Source organism: Natrix helvetica (assembly GCF_964273705.1).
Source record: "Natrix helvetica genome assembly, chromosome: 1".
Lineage (NCBI taxonomy): Eukaryota > Metazoa > Chordata > Lepidosauria > Squamata > Natricidae > Natrix > Natrix helvetica.
Genome location: NC_138548.1, coordinates 123,308,629 through 123,327,567, shown reverse-complemented (window position 1 = coordinate 123,327,567; position 18,939 = coordinate 123,308,629). Strand labels below are relative to the sequence as shown.

The 18,939-nt window shown below is 46.0% G+C and overlaps 1 protein-coding gene across 1 annotated transcript; it reads right to left on the bottom strand.

The window, feature by feature from the left end:
* Window positions 1–2,505: 2,505 nt before the first annotated feature.
* On the bottom strand, window positions 2,506–3,444 carry LOC309384863 (olfactory receptor 5J3-like; the record flags this gene model as incomplete). Its single annotated transcript, XM_081938706.1, has 1 exon — window positions 2,506–3,444. One exon carries the CDS (start codon window positions 3,442–3,444, stop codon window positions 2,506–2,508), a length of 939 nt encoding a protein of 312 aa, XP_081794832.1.
* Window positions 3,445–18,939: the final 15,495 nt, after the last annotated feature.

Below are 18,939 nucleotides of genomic sequence, written 5' to 3'. Positions count from 1 at the left end.
TTAATCTCAGAATTGCAAATTTAGTAACAGTCCTCTAATCCAATTTAGTAGAGAGTCTAGATCAGGGGTCCTCAAATTTTTTAAACAGGGGACCAATTCATGGTCCCTGAGACTGTTGGGGGGCTGGACTGGTGGGCGTGGCTATGTGTTCATGTGACTGGGTGGGTGTGGCCAATTTAGCAGTCCATTTTGCCTTTGTCCTTCCTAAACTGTACTTGTTCAACCCAAGGCATCTATTTATTTAATCACCCTTCCCCAAGAGAAAAAGAGTGCAAACTTTCTTCCCACTTGCCTAACTTCATTACAATAGCTGTTAAAATAGGTCATTTAAAAAAGAATAAAACAAACAATATTTCCTTCAAAATAACTCCTGATCATGTTTCAGCTGACCACACTATAAACCAGACTGAGAACGACACCAATTAAGACTGTAACTAAAACCCCCAAGATGGGTATTGAGAGACATTGGAAACTGGCTGAAGATGAGAATCAACATAACCCCACCCCATCCAGCCTCCAATGGTGCATTAAGGAGGTATAATGGTTCCTCAGGCCAGGGGTGGGTTTCAAAATATTTTACTACCGGTTTGGTGGGCATGGTTAAAGGGGGCCATGTGACTGAGTGGGAGTGGCCAACTTGACATCACTCACACACACTCAGTCACATTATCTCCTCACCAAGCCATGCCCACCGAAACGGTGGTGAATATGTTTTGACCGGGTGGGGGGCCTCCAGCCTCGCCAGAGCTAAGGAAGCACTTGCAAATTACCCATTAAGAAAAAAAGTTTTTGTCCTCTCCGGACCCCAGGAACACTCTGCAGGCTTCAACAGGGCTGGGGAAAGTCAACCCCCCCCCCTGTTTTTGAAAAAAAAAAACGGGCAGAAAACAGGCCAGTTTTTTTCAAAAATGGGAGTATCTTTCCCTTCCCCCAGCCCTGCTGAAGACTGCGGAGTGCTTTTGGAGGCTAGGGGAAAGAAAAAATGCCTCAGTTTTTGTGAAAAACGGCCAATCTCTGAGACCTCTCTGGCATTGGCATCTGCACACCATTAAAAAAGGGGGAAAATTACATTTTTTTCAATGAAGATTGTTCTGCACATTTGCAGAAGAGAAAATAAAGATGGTGGCGTCCAGGATAGAACTGGTACGGTCATGTGTCCGGCCGAGTTACTACCTATTCAGCTGAACCGGTCTGAACTGGTAGGAATCAATCTCTGCCTCAGACTGTTGGGGACGGACGGACCATAGTTTGAAAAAAAAGCATGAACTAATTCGTATGCACACTGCACAATACCTTTATTTGTAGTGCAAAAAACCCATGAAGTAATAATACAATATTTAAAATGAAGAACAATTTTAACCAACATAGTACCCTAATTTAATAGGAAGTGTGGGCCTGCTTTTGGGAGAGAGAGGCAATGTCCAGTTCCATATTTGTCACTGCCAGTCATAAGTGATGCAAGTGTTCATCAGTTAGTCTGGATCTCGTTGGAGATTTCAGGAAAAAGTCTGTTCAGAAATAGGTACGGCAACCAAAGATGGCTGCCATTTTGAGTGCCTGGTTCCTGAGATGAAGATATGTCTCAGACGGGAGAGATGCATAGAAATTAGTAAGGCTGCTTGACTTGAATGCATCTTTCAGAGAGTCACAATTCTGTAGTTCGGCCAGTTCCATTTGGTAAATTGGATCAACAATTTCAATGTCAACAGAAAAAGGGTTTGGAAAAAGCTGCATGTCCTGTTCATGTAGATGATGTGAAGACTGCAGCACATGAGAGGCCATGATAAGTACACTGGTGAGGGGAAGAAGATTGTCAGCAATATTGAGGAACATTTTTTTTAGTAATTCCTCAGTTTATTTATATATTGGTTTATTCAAGGAGTTACAAGCTGTCTATTATGAAAAGGCAATTGCATTGAATGTTCTTGTTTTGAACATTGAACACTTGTTTTCAGGGAGAACCTTTTCTTCCATGGAAAAGCATGTAGAGAGGAAAACACCCTTCTCATACTGTCATTAGATCCATATCTTCAAAATGCATTTCCAAAGACTAGAGATCTCTGCTAACAATTGTTTCTGGGTGGTTGGCAGAAATTAAGATGGAATATTGGAAAGTTTCAAAAGAGAGAATAAAACCATGCATTGTTCATGTGAGTGTGTGTATAATTGTGAGGAGGACAGAAGGAAAACTAAGTGAGATTTAAAATTATTGAGTGGCTATAAAGAGGTTGCCTTTCTCCTTTAAGTTACTTTAAGTAAAATCAAGGACCAGGGAAGAGCATTTACCAATTCTGCTGTTTACCTTGCAAATTAGGTCCAGAAATTCCTCTGGAAAAGATACTTTACAAATTTACATCACTTGTTGTGGTTTTTATATTAAGGAATATTTTGCAGATGGAAGCATTGCCAGGATTCTATTAATAATCTACATTAAGAAATTATTTGTTAAGACTTCATATTTTTTTCATTTTGCTTGTTTATTCTGAAGATAAAGAAAAAAGATATTTACTGGGAGCCCAGTTCTTTTCCAAACACTTTTTTCACAGCATATTTTACATCCTTATTCCTCAGACTGTAGATCAATGGATTCAACAGGGGTATTACTACTGTGTAAAACACAGATGCTGTTTTGTCAGTGTCAAGGGAATAGCTAGAAGTGGGCCGGAAGTACATGAAGAGAATAGTTCCATGATACAGGGCCACTGCTGTGAGATGGGATGCACAGGTAGAAAATGCTTTATGCCTCCCTTTTGTGGAGTGAATCCTGAGAATTGCAGTAATAATGAATATATAAGAGGTAATAATGATCAGCAAGGTGCTCATTTCAAACAAACTGCCAAAAACGAACATCAGCATCACATTCATAGAGACGTCATTGCAAGCCAGTTTCAAAAGCGGGGTGACATCACAAAAAAAGTGATTGATGCTGCTGGACCCACAAAAGGACAACCGTAACAAACTGCAAGTGTGAATCATAGAGTTTACAACTCCCCATAGATATGAGCCAGCTATCAATCCAGAACAAAGCCTCTTAGTCATCACCGAAGTGTAGAGCAAAGGATTGCAGATGGCCACATAGCGATCGTATGCCATTGCAGCCAATAGGAAGAACTCAGTTGTGGCAAATATTGCAAAGAAACAATACTGTGTGATACAGGAAGCGTAAGATATGGTTTTCTTTTCCACTAAAAAGGTCACCAGCATTACAGGTGTGATGGTGGTGGAATAACAGGCATCTAAAAAGGACAGGCTGCTAATAAAGAAGTACATGGGGGTATGTAAGTGGGGAACAATCCAAATTAATAAAACCATCCCAAGATTCCCCAGCAGAGTGGCAATATAGACAATTAAAAATGTTGCAAAGAGCAATTGTCGCATTTCCAGGTGTTCTGTGAGTCCAAAAAGAATGAAGTTGGTCACCAAAGTGTAATTTGTTCCAGGCATTGGATTATTTCCCTTTTTCCTGTGGGGGGGGAGGGGGGACAAGAAAAATGTTTCTTAAAAAAACACAGGTTACAGAACTCTGAGCTGGTAGCTTCAATTTTCCCTTTCTCCTGAACATAGGATTTGTGATGAGAGAATGTCAATTGATGAATTAGTGTGGGGAAAGAAGATTGTAGTTTTCCTCTTTTTACTATGCCTTTATTCTGCTTGCAAGTAGAGGGATCTTGTTTTTTTGAAGAGGACATCCTTGAGATAACATTTTCATTTTGACTCTGGCAACAACAGTCAAGAGGACAATACAATTATTTTAATTTTAGGATTATTTTGCCAGATTATTTTGCAATTAAAATACGTTTTTTTAACTTATTTTTGATTTTCCAATAAATAGATTTGTTGAAGTATATTTTTAATGCACTTTTCATTATGTTATAAATACCGGTATAAGTGTTCAAACAGCTGGCTTTACTAACATAACTGAATGTGTGGTATATTATACAGTGTTTTTGTTATTGGAGATAATTAAAAATTCTCTGGATTGCAAAAACAATGTCCCTTCAGTACATGTGATGAAGCCTATTATGCTCCATGTGGACTTCATCAATTGCTTTCACACCTAACTCTGCAGAAGAACAACAGTTTCCTCAAACCTGTGGAGTGATCATCTCACCATAGATAGCAGTGTTCAAAATACATTATGGCATAGAAAGGTGAACTGCCCTGAAACAGAAACATGTTATGAGTGACATTTTAGGATTAAAGTTTCTCTTTGGTGGTTTGACTGTTGGGGTAAGTTTAGGTACATAGGCAGTTATAGAAGAATGTGTGTGGGTGGGTTGAAACTTCTTAGAATCACCTGCAAACTGGAATGTAGTTTTGAAAGAAAAAAATGGCAAATAAGCCAAAGCAGATAGATCAATGTGTGTGTGTGTGTGTGTGTGTGTGTGTGTGTGAGAGAGAGAGAGAGAGAGAGAGAGAGAGAGAGAGAGAGAGAGAGAGAGAGAGAGAGAGAGAGAGAGAGAGAGAGAGAGAGAGATTCTAAGAGATGATGCTGGAGTGTGAGGTAACAGGATAGAAGATGGAGGAGAGGAAGCAGCAAACTGAGAGAGCCATGAACCAGACTATCCCCAGTCAAAAGATGTAAAGTCTGGGAAGGAACCAGAGGAGGAAGAAATCAGAGTGTGCCAAAGGGGAAACCAGCCAGAGATTGTAGATGGTGCAAAGCAGGAGGTTCAGGTACTGGAACTGGACCAAACAAGTAAAGAAGGATAAACCTTGATATATTCATCGCTAGGCAGACAGGATACATTTTTAGTATGCTTAAGGTTTTGGTAAATCCATGTAGGAGAAGAGAAGAAACTAGCAACTAAAAGTTTTGTATTACCAAGGAAAGGAGTGGAGTAGAGGTTTGATTCTACTCCTTTGACATTTAGTTAAAATTCTTTTAATATCCCCTAGAGTTAGACATTGTTAGCGTGCATACTTAGGTATACACTTGATTCTCCCTCTCCCCCTCTCCCTCTCTCTTTCTCTCTGTCTCTCTCATACAAACACATATAGACACATATGCCTAGAATTATTATAATATCTAAATTAATACAGAAATAAACAGCTCTGTATTCACTTGTTAGCAGTGTCTGTGTCTCTGGCTTCGTTCCTATCCATACTCAACCTGTGACAGAAGAAATATAAGCTTCTCTGGAAATATTATTATTCTTACTGCAAGTATTAATACCAAGTTAGTAAGTCAAAGAAAGCTGCATACTCATTAATGTATAGAAACTCTTGCAGGTATAATTTATAATATCTTGTGTGGGGGGGCTTTTTGGCATATGTGTGATGGGGAAATAATTAGGTAGAAAGATTTGACTAACATGCTATGTGTTAGCCAAGAGACATAATAAATATAATAAAATTACAGTTATTTGAGGAAATATAGGCATAGTTAAGAAAAGAGAGATGAACATGAAAACCTATATACATTTTCTTCTAATCTCCAAAAGCAATCAAATTTAAACTAGTTCCTGAAGGATGTCATATCTGAGACATCACCTGTTTAGAACTCACCATTTATGAGTTCTAAACAGAATCAGCTTGCTCATCTCCAACTATTTATTTTTGCATTGTGTAATACCCCCCATTACTTTTGCAATCCAATATTCATTCCTTTAGAAACTTGTATGGTGCATGTGTTATATAAAATAATCCTAAACGGCTCACATTAATATTAAATATAAAGAAGAATAAATAAAACAAAATCAACCCCATGACATGACACCACATATTACAAGCACAACATCACATCACATCGACTCCTCCTGCCCTTACATTTCTTGGGCTACCAAGTCCAGTGCCTCGGTGAAGAGGCAGGTCTTTTCATCCCTCTAAAAGGCTAATAGGGCTGGAGTCCCTTGGAATCCCAGGTTGAAAGCCTCAAGGCACAATTGTTCAGGCTCAAATTATCCTACTTCGGGTACATGATGTGAAGATCCAGCTCTCTGGAGAAGGCTGTAATGTTGGGAAAGGTGGAAGGAAAGAGAAAAAGAGGAGAATCAGCAGGAAGGTGGAAGGATGCAGTTACAGGTGTGACGGATACACCATTGGAAGACTTAAAGAAAGAAATTAGGGATATGCAGTCTAATCATTAACAAAATCTATCTATGCAATTGCCAAAAATCAACAATGACCTGAAGTCATATTAACAATCATTATCAATACAAAAAAGTGTTCTCAATCTAAAATGAAGCATACATGGCAGCTGGGCTCTCTTCCAAGCTATTTCTTTCCTTCTATGAACCTGGAAATATGGGTATAGATGTATTCACAAGTGTGTGTGTTTGTGTGTCTTCCCTACCCTAAATGGGGAAAAATCAAGCCAATTCCAAGGATGTCCTTCATTTGAAAACCACAGAATCAAATGCACCAATTCAGTTTGCAGTAGAAGCATGAAAAAATGATGCCCGTCTAAATAAGAAGAGGACTTTGTCACTACAATCTATGCAAGCTTCTTAAAAAACAAGTCATATATGGCACGTTGTAGGTTTAATAGATCAGACATTGTAGCAGAAAAGTTATTTCGCAGGTCCTCACATATGACTAATGAACTTTGAATCATTTTATTCTGATGATTGCTTGTGAGAAGTAGTCAAAAGTGAATCAAACTAATAAAAGATGCATTGCCTACCTTTAAGCAGGAATAAGCATGTTAAAACTCAAGCAGTAAATTGAAGGCTGGGTTTTCTGAAATATTTATATCAAGGCTTATAAAATGCTCAATAACATCCCTAAAGCATGGTAATTAAAGCTCCTCCCAGATGTACATATTTAGAGGATTGTAATTGATCTCAAAATGATCATGATTGTTGCATTATATAATTTTTTTTAAAAAATATTTTTTCTTTCTCTCTTTTTAATGAGGAACGAATCCCTTCATACATGTTCCTGTGAAGATTCTCAATATTAGATTATCATATCTGTAAAGAGACAGGCAGGTTTATATGGAATGAGATTATCTGTGAAATAACCCAGTCGTAAGTATTTGGGGGGAGGGGGTGGATTGAAAAATAATAACAGGTGCCTGGAAATTAATTGATGGCATCTGGAAAGGAACTACAATCAATATAGTTGTTATGATATCATAGTCCATTTTCCTTTAAGTTACCAGAGCACAAAAGTACAAATGTTACATTATGTAAAGTACAAGCTTTCACATGATTTCTACCCCATCTTCCTTTCTGAGGTGGGGATTCTGTTTTTATACAGTGTACATCCTATGTTGACCACCAGGTAGCAGTATGTGACCAGTTTTGTCCTAATTGGCACTATTCAGTATGTTTGTCTTTAAATTGTGGTCTCCAAAGTCGAGAACACAGAGAAAGAAGGAATCACCTAAAACCTAAGAATAGTGAAAAGCTGAATTTATTTTTAGTGAACAAGAGAAAGTGGCAGGGAAATTAGTACAGAAAGAAAATTATATGGAGGTGCTTATCATTTTATAAGCTCTTGCTCAAGATTTATAGGCTTTTAATAATAATAATAATAATAATAATAATAATAATAATAATAATAATAATAATAATAATAATAATAATAAGCTTTTATTTCTAGACCGCGCCCTTTCCTAAACAGGACTCGGGGCGGTGTACAGTCATTGTTAAAACCATATACATATACATATACATAAACATAGACATAGACGTAGACGGAGGAGGTAGAACATGTACTGTACAATATTTAGCTAAAATACAAATAAAATTAAAATTCCCTTAAAAAATTTCATAATAAAATATTTGCCAGGAGGTGGAAGATGGAGCTATAAATCGGCTAAGCCAGCTAATTGGAACAGGTGGGTCTTAAGCTTTTGTCGGAAGGAGCGGAGGTCGTTAGTAGTTCTAATATCGGGGGGGAGGTCATTCCAGAGGGTTGGGCCCATAACAGAGAAGGCTCTACTCCTAGGCGTCACCCGCTGGCACTGCTTGGCGGATGGCACCTGGAGGAGTCCCTCTCTGTGAGAGCGGATAGGTCGTAGAGATGTGTGAGGTGAGATGCGATCCCGCAGGTAACTAGGTCCCATGCCATGGAGCGCTTTGAAGATAGTAACCAATACCTTGAAACGCACCTGAAAAACCACAGGCAGCCAGTGCAGCTCGCGCAGGAAAGGTGTTATATGGGAGTATCTTGTTCCTCCCATGATAACCCGCGCGGTCGCATTCTGAACTAGCTGTAGTCTTCGGGTGCATCTCAAGGGGAGCCCCATGTAGAGAGCATTGCAGTAGTCCAGGCGAGACGTCACCAGCGCATGAGTGACTGTGCGTAGGGCGTCCCGATCCAATAGGGGGCGCAATTGGCGCACCAGGCAAACCTGGTGGAACGCCCCCCTCGCCATGGCTGTCAGATGGTCATCCATCGACAGCCGGGCATCAAGGAGGACGCCCAAATTGCGCGCCCGTTCCACGGGGGGCAGTAATTCGCCCCCTATGGCCAGCGATGGCATCCACTGGTTGAATCGGGGCGCCGGTAGCCACAGCCACTCAGTCTTGGAGGGGTTGAGTTTAAGTCTGTTGTCCCCCATCCAGACCCGGACGGCTTCCAAACACCGGGACAACATGTCGACGGCCTCGCTGGGGTGGTTTGGGGTTGAAATGTACAGCTGCGTATCATCAGCGTACAGATGGTATCCAACCCCACAACCACGGATGATCTCACCCAGCGGCTTCATGTATGTGTTGAACAGAAGGGGCGAGAGGACCGAACCCTGCGGCACCCCACAAGTGAGTGGCCTCAGGGTTGACCTCTGCTCCCCTGCCAACACACACTGCGTCCAGTCAGAGAGGTAGGAGTGGAACCACCGCAGAACGATGCCGCCTACGCCCACCCATTCTAGCCGGTGCAATAAGATACCATGGTCGATGGTATCGAAAGCCGCTGATAGATCTAATAGGACCAGGATAGAGGAACAACCCCTATCTCTGGCCCTCCATAGATCATCTACCAACGCGACCAAGGCCGTCTCCGTGCTGTGACCGGGTCGAAAGCCGGACTGGCACGGGTCTAGATAGTCTGCTTCCTCCAGGTGACGTGGGAACTGTTGCGCCACCACACTCTCTACAACCTTCGCTATAAAGGGAAGGTTGGAGACAGGACGGTAATTAGCTAGTTCCTCCGGATCCAGGGAAGGCTTCTTGAGCAGGGGCCTCACCACCGCCTCTTTCAAGGCGCCGGCAAGGAACCCTCCTCCAGTGAAGCGTTCACCAGACCCAGGAGCCAGCCTCGTGTAACCTCCCAGGATGCCAGTACAAGCCAGGAGGGACACGGGTCCAGTAAACATGAGGTGGCTCGCAGTCGCCCACGTAACCTGTCCAAGTCCTCGGGGGCAACAGAGTCAAACCCCTCCCAGCGTGGTGTCTCAAGACTTGCTTCCGACGTCTCCCCTGGTCCACTGAAGGGGGCCCATCCACTCCGGATCTGATTGATTTTGTCCTGCAGATATTCCCCAAACTCCTCTGCTCTACCCTGCAAAGGGGCTTCCCGCGACCTCTGTGATAAGAGAGAGCGGGTCACCCGAAACAGGGCGGCAGGGCGGTTATCCACGGACGCAATAAGAGCGGCACAGTGTCTATGTTTGGCCGCTCTCAGTGCCACAAGGTAGGTCTGTAAATAGGCTCTTACCTGTGTTCGGTCAGATTCGGAGCGTGAGGACCTCCACCTGCTTTCTAGGCGTCTCTTGTGGCGTTTCATCACCCTCAGCTCCTCGGTAAACCAAGGAGCCAGGGTGGTTCGTTGCCGCAGGAAAGGCCGCAAAGGCGCTACCCGGTCCAAGGCCCCCGCAGCCGCCTTATTCCAAGCGGCCACTAGGTCCTTCGTCCGGGAGCGGGTCAGGGCTACAGGAAGTGGCCCAAGCTCCGTCTGGAACCTATCCGGTTCCATCAGTTGCCTGGGGCGGAACCATCTGGGACAATCAGGTTCCGCCACCCCGCGGTGGGGGGTAGCGCCGGGGAAGTCGAGCCGGAGAGAAGAGTGGTCTGACCATGACAGGGGTGTGATAACTAGATCCCCTATTCCCAGATCACTCATCCACTGTCCAGATACAAAAACAAGGTCCAGTGTGTGCCCACCTTCATGTGTGGGGCCCTGAATTAATTGGGACAGGTCCATGGCTGTCATGGAAGCCATGATCTCCCGAGCCACCTCAGATGCTTCGCCCGTCGATGGCAGGTTGAAATCCCCCATAACCACAAGTTTGGGGGTATCAACTGCCGTCTCCGCGATCAGCTCGAGGAGCTCAGGCAGGGCCGCTGATGCATAGCGAGGAGCCAAGTATACAATCAGCAAGCCCAACTGCCTTCCTGGGCCCCATTTCACACCAAGGGACTCACACCCGGAGATCTGTGGCACAGTGAACTCCCTCGGTTCCAGACTCTCCCGTATAATTACCGCCACCCCACCACCCTTACCCAGGGCCCGCGGCTGATGAAATGTGCGGTAACCTGGCGGGCACATCTCCACGAGGGGCAAACCAACCACATGGCCCAGCCAGGTCTCCGTTATCCCTTCAAGGTCCGGCTCCCCCTTTGAGATCAACTCATTAATGAGGGGGGCCTTGTTGATAATGGACCTTGCATTGCAGAGCATCAGCCTCAGGCCCTGGCTCTGTAGGTCCTGGCCACCTAGGCTGCGGGGTTTGGTACAAGCGACCGGGCGTGTCCAACAGCCGCGGTCTCCCAACCGACTACAGGATTTTGTTCGGTCCTCGCATCCACCCCTCCCCACGACCGTTGGAATAAAACAACCCTCTGTAGGAATGTCATTTTCCCTCCCCCTCCCCACTCCGCTCACTTCCTCCTTGACCTCACCTGTTCGCCTGGCTAAAGTCCTCCTCCTGGCCTGATCCCTCCCACCCACCCTGGAACCCCCTAAAAAGGATAAAAAGCGTCTAGTTAAAAACCCCCTGAGTCTTCGCTTCGTCCACCTCTCGGGGTTTACAAACCCGTCATTAAGGTGGGCCCTTGAAAGGGCGAAGGGCCATATCTGCGAGAGGGGGGACTCCCGCAGCTGGAGCAAGTCCGACCTCGAATATATACTGGAAGCGATGCAACCATGCCAGGGAGCCATGGATGTTAGAATGAGTCAGCAGACCAGGTTCCACATCAGATGATAAATAAAGGGATGATGAGAAGACAGTAGGAAGATGGTAAAAAGATGGTAAAAAGATGGAGGCCGGGAGGCAATCTATGGTGTAGGTAGGCAGACGATTTAAATGGATATTTGATGGATTTTTTACTAGTGGGCTGGTAGAAGATGGTGGGGGTAGTCACGCAGGCGCACACAGTAGTTGGCTCAGGAGCAGTTGTAAATAGTCACAATGACAAGTGGGCAGGTTGTTGTAAAAAGATGTTGATGATTAACGAGGGACACCTGGGCACAGTCTTGGCGGGCAGATGGCAGATGGCAGGGGTTGATGGCAGGGGTTGATAAATCCTCTGCCTCCTAGCTCTGTGTCCCCTGCCCCTGGTGCCACAGGTCTCCTCCCTCTGCCAGGCTCCAGGCTCCAGGCTCCAGACTCCATAGATCATTAAGGGCTGGACTAGTCATGGCCTGCCCACCCCCCTATTTAGCGACCCCCAGCTGTTGGACCAAGTCCCAGTGCTGCTCCAGCTGGCCTGCAGCTCTCCCACAGGCCTTCTCCGGCCTCCAGCGTCACGGGCCTCGTTCCGCCCCCGAACGGCCTTCCGGCGGTCCTCACCCTTCCATTCACCCCTGCTGGCATCACCGATACCGCCGTCTAGCCACCCGGGCTGCTGGGAACCATCGCCGCCACTCTTTTCAATCTGCCTCATTCTGCCTCGCTCCTCGCCGCCATCGCCGCCATCGCCGCCCTCTAGCTGGAGCTCCGATCATACCTCCGCCTCCAACTCCCATCTCGGCTCCGGCTGGGACAAGCTTCTTCTCCTCCTGGCTATTTGACCACCCTGGAAAGCCAAATTAGGCTCTATAAAAAGCCAGGGTGGTCGCTGCTCTTAATCCTCGGCCCTCCAGATGGAAAGAGGGCCGGGGGCAACCCCCCTGCATCATCGAGCTCCGTAATCGTACGGAGCTCAGAGGCCGGCAGCCATTCCCTGGAAGCTCCTCCTCCAATCTCCTTTTAAAACTACTGAATTCATATAGATAGAAACTTCGGAGGATAAGACAGAACTGAACATTTTGGTGATAAAGCAGAGATAAAGCAGAGATCTGACAAAAATACTGATACCAGCCTGAAAATACTACTAAACATGGAGAATCAGTGGTTTTACATGCTCCAATGGACTCTCTCTGTCTCCCACAAACAATGGACAACTACACTACATATGTTCAAAGCTTCTGAATTATCTTCAAAACCAGTTCTTCACAGAATGCTTTGCAGTTCTGTACTCTGGAATTAATAGGTGTATTAAAAATGCTACAACAAACAGTAATTATCCTGTGTAGAGCAATATATTGCATAACCTCCTAGTTAGGGGAATAGGGAGCAAAAGTATACTGGCTTGCAAGTTTCTAGGTCAGAGATCCTCCATTACATAAAATAGCATGAGCACAATGGGGAAAAAGCAAAACAAAACTAGGCTTTGGCTATGCTGGCCTAAATGTACCATGCTGGTAGTAATGTTCTTAATCATAAGCAGGATTCAAAAACAATCTTGCAGATTTTTTAAAATTATTTTTATTACCCAAATTTCTAGGCCAACTCCCAGAATGACACTTGGCGGCTTCAGAAAATTAAAAACAGCAAAAAATAATCTCTGTGAGGGAACATGTTAGATCTGGGCAACGGGAGACAGACTGCGGACACGAAGTAACTCAACAGCTCATTTTATTAGTAGTAGTAGTGATCCAGCTTGCTCTGTGGTCGGAGGGTTCCCCTTTTATAGGGATGAGGCACGCCCATTGACCAATCAGAGGAATACCTGTTTCCCGCTGTAGGAGCGGACCTGAGGGAAGACTTATCCCGATATATGCTAATATCTAACACCCCTCCCCTCCTAGATGGGACGTTGCGGTAGGTGACATAGTCCTTTAGGTAGGTGGGTGTTTGTCTTGCTCGGGAGGAACGTCGGAGTTCAGGTTGTGTTGAAGTACTTGCAGGATTGGTTTCCTGTTGGGTTGAAGTAGTTGCAGGATCGGGTGCTTTTTCTGTTTCTGGAGGTCTTGCGTTTTCGATGCTCTTTTCCCTGGTATCTTGTTCGGCTGCGATGACGGGAGTTTGCTCAGCGGCTGTGATGACGGGGGGTTGCTCAGCTGCGTGCGTGATGTCCTGTCCCCCGCTTAGCTCGCCGGTGTCGTCGTTTCCTGGGATGAAGTTTCCCTGCGGTTGTCTTTCTGTGGACAGGAAACTTTCGCCCTCATCCCTTAAGTTGGAGTGTGCTAGGCGACCTCGAAGCTGATCGATGTGCCTTCTCCAATTCCGCCCATCTTCAAGCTCTAACAAATACGATCGAGGGCCCATGATGCCAATGACCCTCGCCGGTATCCACAATGTCCCCCCTGTGTAATTTTGAGCATAAACAGTGTCTCCTTCTCTAAAAGATCTGACCTTACTTGTAGAGTCTGGGGGAGCCGAGGTAGAATAATTCGGGTGGAGCCTGTCCAGGTGAGACCGTAGGCGGCGACCCATTAGTAGTTCAGCGGGGCTTCTACCCGTCGTTGCGCTCGGGGTAATGTGTTGAATGAGGAGGTAATGGTCAATGCGTGTTTGCCAATCCCCCGGGCCCATCCTGGCGAGGGCCTCTTTCGCGAACCGCACCATTCTTTCTGCCTGACCATTGGACGCTGGATGGAATGGCGCGATGAGGGCGTGTCTGATTCCCAACCCTGCTAAAAATGTTTCGAACTGCATGGCCGTGAATTGGGGCCCGTTGTCCGATACTAACAGATCTGGTAGACCATGGGTGGCGAAAAGCCGCCTAAGAACCTTTATAACTGCCTCTGCCGTGGTTGATGTCATTAGGACTACATCCAACCATTTAGAATAAGCATCTACAACTATGAGGAAGGTTTGACCCTGGAATGGCCCTGCAAAATCAATATGAATGCGTGACCAGGGTGCCTTGGGTTTCTCCCATTCTGTGGCGGGCGCTTCCGGGGGTGCTGGTCTCGACTCCTGGCATGGATCGCAAGTGGCCACCCACTCCTCTATTTCTTTGTCCATATTGGGCCACCACACATAACTTCTCGCTAACGCTTTCATTCTCACGATCCCCGGATGCCCCATATGTAAAGCATTCAATACCTTTTTTCGTAGCGCAAAAGGAATAACAACTCGATCCCCCCACAACAAACATCCCTGTAACACGGAGAGTTCGTCCCGTTTAGACCAAAACATTTTGAATTCCGGGCCCACATTTCCCTTTGGCCACCCCCTCCATACCCAAGTTTGCACTTGTTTTATTAAATTGTCCTTCGAGGAGAACCTTGCAACATCGTAAGAAGAAACCGGTCCCGAATCCAAGCAGTCAATGAGCAATACCGGTACTTCTGGAGTGGGGTCTGGCAAAATGTCTGGTAATGGGCAACGGCTGAGCGCATCTGCGTGCCCTAGAGTGGAGCCCGGTCGATGAATTAACTTGTAAGAGTACGCAGCCAGGAAAACAGTCCATCTGGTCATACGTGGAGAAAGGGAGACCGGAGTGGGGCGATTTCCCGCCAAAAGTCCTAACAGCGGTTTGTGATCAGTAATGAGTTCAAAATCGCGGCCGTAGAGGTATTCATGGAAACGTTTCACACCTGCAACGGCAGCCAATGCTTCTCTGTCCATTTGGCTGTAGTTCCTTTCGGCCGATGAAAGAGTTCTGGAGTAGAAAGCAATGGGTGCTTCTTTCCCGTCGGGCATCCTGTGGCTGAGGACTGCTCCAACCCCGAACGGCGATGCGTCGCAGGTCAATACCAGCGGGAGGGTCTGACTGTATTGTACAAGTAGTGAGTCAGTGGTGAGCAGGCGCTTTACCCCGGCGAATGCTGCAGCTTCGGCTCGTCCCCATCTCCATGGTGCGTTCCTCTGGAGTAGACGGTGTAGTGGCTCAGCAACGGTCGCCTTCTGTCTCAGAAAAACGCTGTAGAAATTAAGTAGTCCGAGGAAGGCCTGCAACTCGGTTTGATTTCGTGGTGTGGGGGCGTCCTGGATCGCCTTAATTTTCTTTTCAGTGGGGTGAATTCCCTGACCATCAATTCTATAACCCAGGAATTCTACGCTAGGCACGTTAATTTGGCATTTTTCTTTTTTCAGGCGGAGGCCCTTCTCTCTGATTCTGGCCAAAACAGATCTGACTCTTTTGTTTAGTTGCTCCTCGTTTGCAGCGGACACCAAGATATCGTCAAAATATGGGACGACTCCCGGTATCCCTTGCAACAGTCGTTCCATGACGCTCTGGAACAATCCTGGAGCAATACTTACGCCGAATTGTAGCCGGTTGCATTTAAACGCTCCTCTGTGCGTCACTATAGTCTGGGCCTCCGCTGTGGCGCTATCTACTGGCAGTTGCTGGTAAGCTTGTGCCATATCTAATTTAGCGAAAACTTTTCCTGGCCCCAATGAGTGCAATAGGTGCTGTACTACGGGCACCGGATATGCGCTCTGTTGTAGCGCGACATTAATAGTGCATTTATAGTCTGCGCATATGCGGACTGATCCGTCTGGCTTAACTGGGGTCACGATAGGTGTCTCCCAACGCGCGTGATCTACCGGCTCAAGGATTCCTTGTTCCACTAACTTATCTATCTCTTTATCTATTTTTGGGCGGAGTGCAAAAGGCACTCGTCTCGGTTTAAGTCGGATTGGCGCCACATTTGGATCTAAATTGAACGATATTGGTTTGCCCACATACTTACCAAGACCGGAGCTGAACACATCCTCGAACTCCTTAAAGATCTTTTCAGCGCTGCTGTTTCTCACGGCGTTGATGCCGGTGACTTCTAATCCCAGGGCTTCAAACCAATCAAGCCCCAGGAGGTTCTGCAATGGCGCGCTGGAGATGGTCACGGGCAGCTGGGCTTCGATGTCCTTAAACTGGATGTGGAATGTGCCTTGGCCCACGATGGGGACTTGGTTCCCCTGGTAGTCTCGTAGCAGGACGTCAGGAGCGCGCAGTTGGCTCTTTCTGAGGCTGGGAATGGCCTGTTTCATGGATGCCCATGAAATGATCGTCAGGGTTGATCCTGTGTCAACCTCCAGCTCGCAGGGTGAGCCCTCCAAGAGGACTGTGACTTTCAGCCTTTTGGGCCGCTTAGGGCGGACCTGATGTATCGTGGTGAGATACGTTCGCAACTCTTCTCTCTGGGTCAACTCTATCTCATCGTCTGTATCCTGAAAATACTCTCGTTGAGCGTCTTGGTAGAACGCTCTTTCAGCTCTCTGTGTGAATTCTCTCTGGGGATACGCTCGCTCACTTTCTTGTGAGTAATCTCTCTGGGAATACGCTCGTTCAGCTCTTTGGGGGGTTTCTCTCTGGGTAAACACTTGTGGATTTCTCTCTGGGCGCCCTTTTTGATTTCGCCAAGCCCCTGGGTTGGGCTTCTGTTGGCGGTACATGGGTGGCTGCCGTGAGGCAGGGACTCCGCTCCGGCACACTCGTGCGATGTGCCCAAGTTTGTTGCAGTGCGAACAAACAACGTTCCTGAACCTGCAAGTAGACCTGGGGTGATTCCCTCCGCAGCTTGCGCAGGGCGGCAAACGGGATCCGGGTTTTCCCCCAGGCCTCCAGTGACTGCTCTGCATTAGGTGACTGTCCTCGAACTCGGGATCCACGTAGTCGGGGCTTGCGTCTTCGTAGTGGACTCTGGTTTGTCTCGGTGCTGGCTGGGTTTCGTTGACCCTTCGTTGTATGGTCACTGCTGATTTCTCCGCTGATTCCGACGCTCTTGCTTTGTTCAATGCTGACTGTAGGGTTAGATTCGGGTTGGCTAACAGTTTCTTTTGCAACGAAATGTCTCTTACCCCACAGATGAATTGCTCTAAGATATGCTCTTCCAAATCCCTGTATTCACAGTGGGCTGCTATTCTTCGTAGAGCTGCAACAAATTGGTTAATGGATTCTCCCGCCTTTTGAGTCCTCATGTTGAACTCTTTGCGGCTGACATGGCGGGACGGTTTTGGCGCGTAATGTGTTTCCAAGGCTTGTTTCAGCGTCGCCCATGGTACTGCTTGTATTGGAGTAGGCGCGGTGAGGTCTCTGGCCGTATTGAAGACTTCCTTTCCGCAGTAGCCGAGGAAGATATTTTTCTTTCTTGCATCGGTGATTCCCGTGTACTCATTTGCTTCGAGGAAACACTCGAAACGAATCATGAAGGCTTCCCATTCGTCGGTTGCTGGGTCGAAAGGAGCGGGGGGAGCATGCATCGCCATTTTCTCAGTTTGAATTTGCCGCGCTGCGGTGATCTGAGATGGCTGCCGGAATTTCTGCCGAATTCCTGGGCTGGATCAAATCCGGAGATTCTTGAAGTAGCGTTCTTCGTCCTATCTGTCTCTCAATCCCATCCTCGTCGCCAATGTTAGATCTGGGCAACGGGAGACAGACTGCGGACACGAAGTAACTCAACAGCTCATTTTATTAGTAGTAGTAGTGATCCAGCTTGCTCTGTGGTCGGAGGGTTCCCCTTTTATAGGGATGAGGCACGCCCATTGACCAATCAGAGGAATACCTGTTTCCCGCTGTAGGAGCGGACCTGAGGGAAGACTTATCCCGATATATGCTAATATCTAACAGAACACATCTCTCATATCAATCTAAAAAGATCTGCCAAAACACCCTAACTCGAAGCCTGAGTGAATCACCACATTTTAGAGCTCACTTGAAGGTGCATTAGGTGAACAAATCTGGATATATGCTGTTTCTAAGGGCAGCATTACATCAGGGAAGAGCTACTTCTATATATTTGATGGCATTGTTTAATTGACAGGGCACAAGGTAAGCCAACTTCGTCTGGTTAGACAGGGTGGACAGATAAAACAGGAGATCGATGGTCCTTCAGATAGCTAGGTCATGTGCCACATAGAGCTTTAGGGGTAACAGCCAGGTCCATGAATTGATCCTGGAAGCTTACTAGTACCTAGTGCAGCTCACATGGAAGAGGTGTGATATGGGTATAACAAGGCTTGTCTATCATGATTCATGCCACTGCATTCTGGACCAGCTGTAGTTTTGGAGTGATCTTCAAGGGCAGCCCCATGTGCAGTGCATTGTGTGGTGAACAAGGCATGAATGCCCATTAAAAGGTACTCCCAATCAGTGGTGGATTAAGGCTCACTGGTGCCCTAAGCACTGACAAATCTTGGTGTCCCCCTCCTATGTACATACTGTATAAATCTTCATTAGTTTTTTTTCTTTCTTAACTTCGTGGTGCCCCCTTAGGCCTGGTTCCCGAAGCACATGCTTAGTCTGCTTAATGGTTAATACACCACTGCTCCCAATCTACAAACAGGCACAATTGGAATACAAACTGGATTTGTACAAAAGCATTTCTCATCAGAACTGTCACCTTTTTCTCAAGCAGTTCACCTGAAGGATGATCTCAGGTAGATATTAAACAATAAAATTACCTTAGCCATTCCATGCATCTGATAAAGCAAGTGATTTTTCATGAAAGTTATTTTAATAAAATATGTTAGTTTGAAAAGATATTACCAGATTCCACTGGAATTTGGGTTGCCCTTTGTTAAGTAATTAAGCTCTCCGTTAGAAGAGCGAGTATGCAGAGAAGCGTAATGAGAGTGATATGGAATAACACACACAAACCAGCACACAGAGACACTGAATAGTATAAATATTTAGTAGTTTACTATGTAGAAATATAGAAGTGTTCAGAGTCCGGTTAACAGTCTAAGTCATACACAGTTCAGTAATTCAGTTATCAAATAGTCTCAGTTTAATACACAAAGTAGATAACAGTTGCAAACCACAATACCTCAGTATACACCAACCAGCTTCTAACAAAACAGAGAGCTAACAGCCATTCTGGCACCCTCTTATA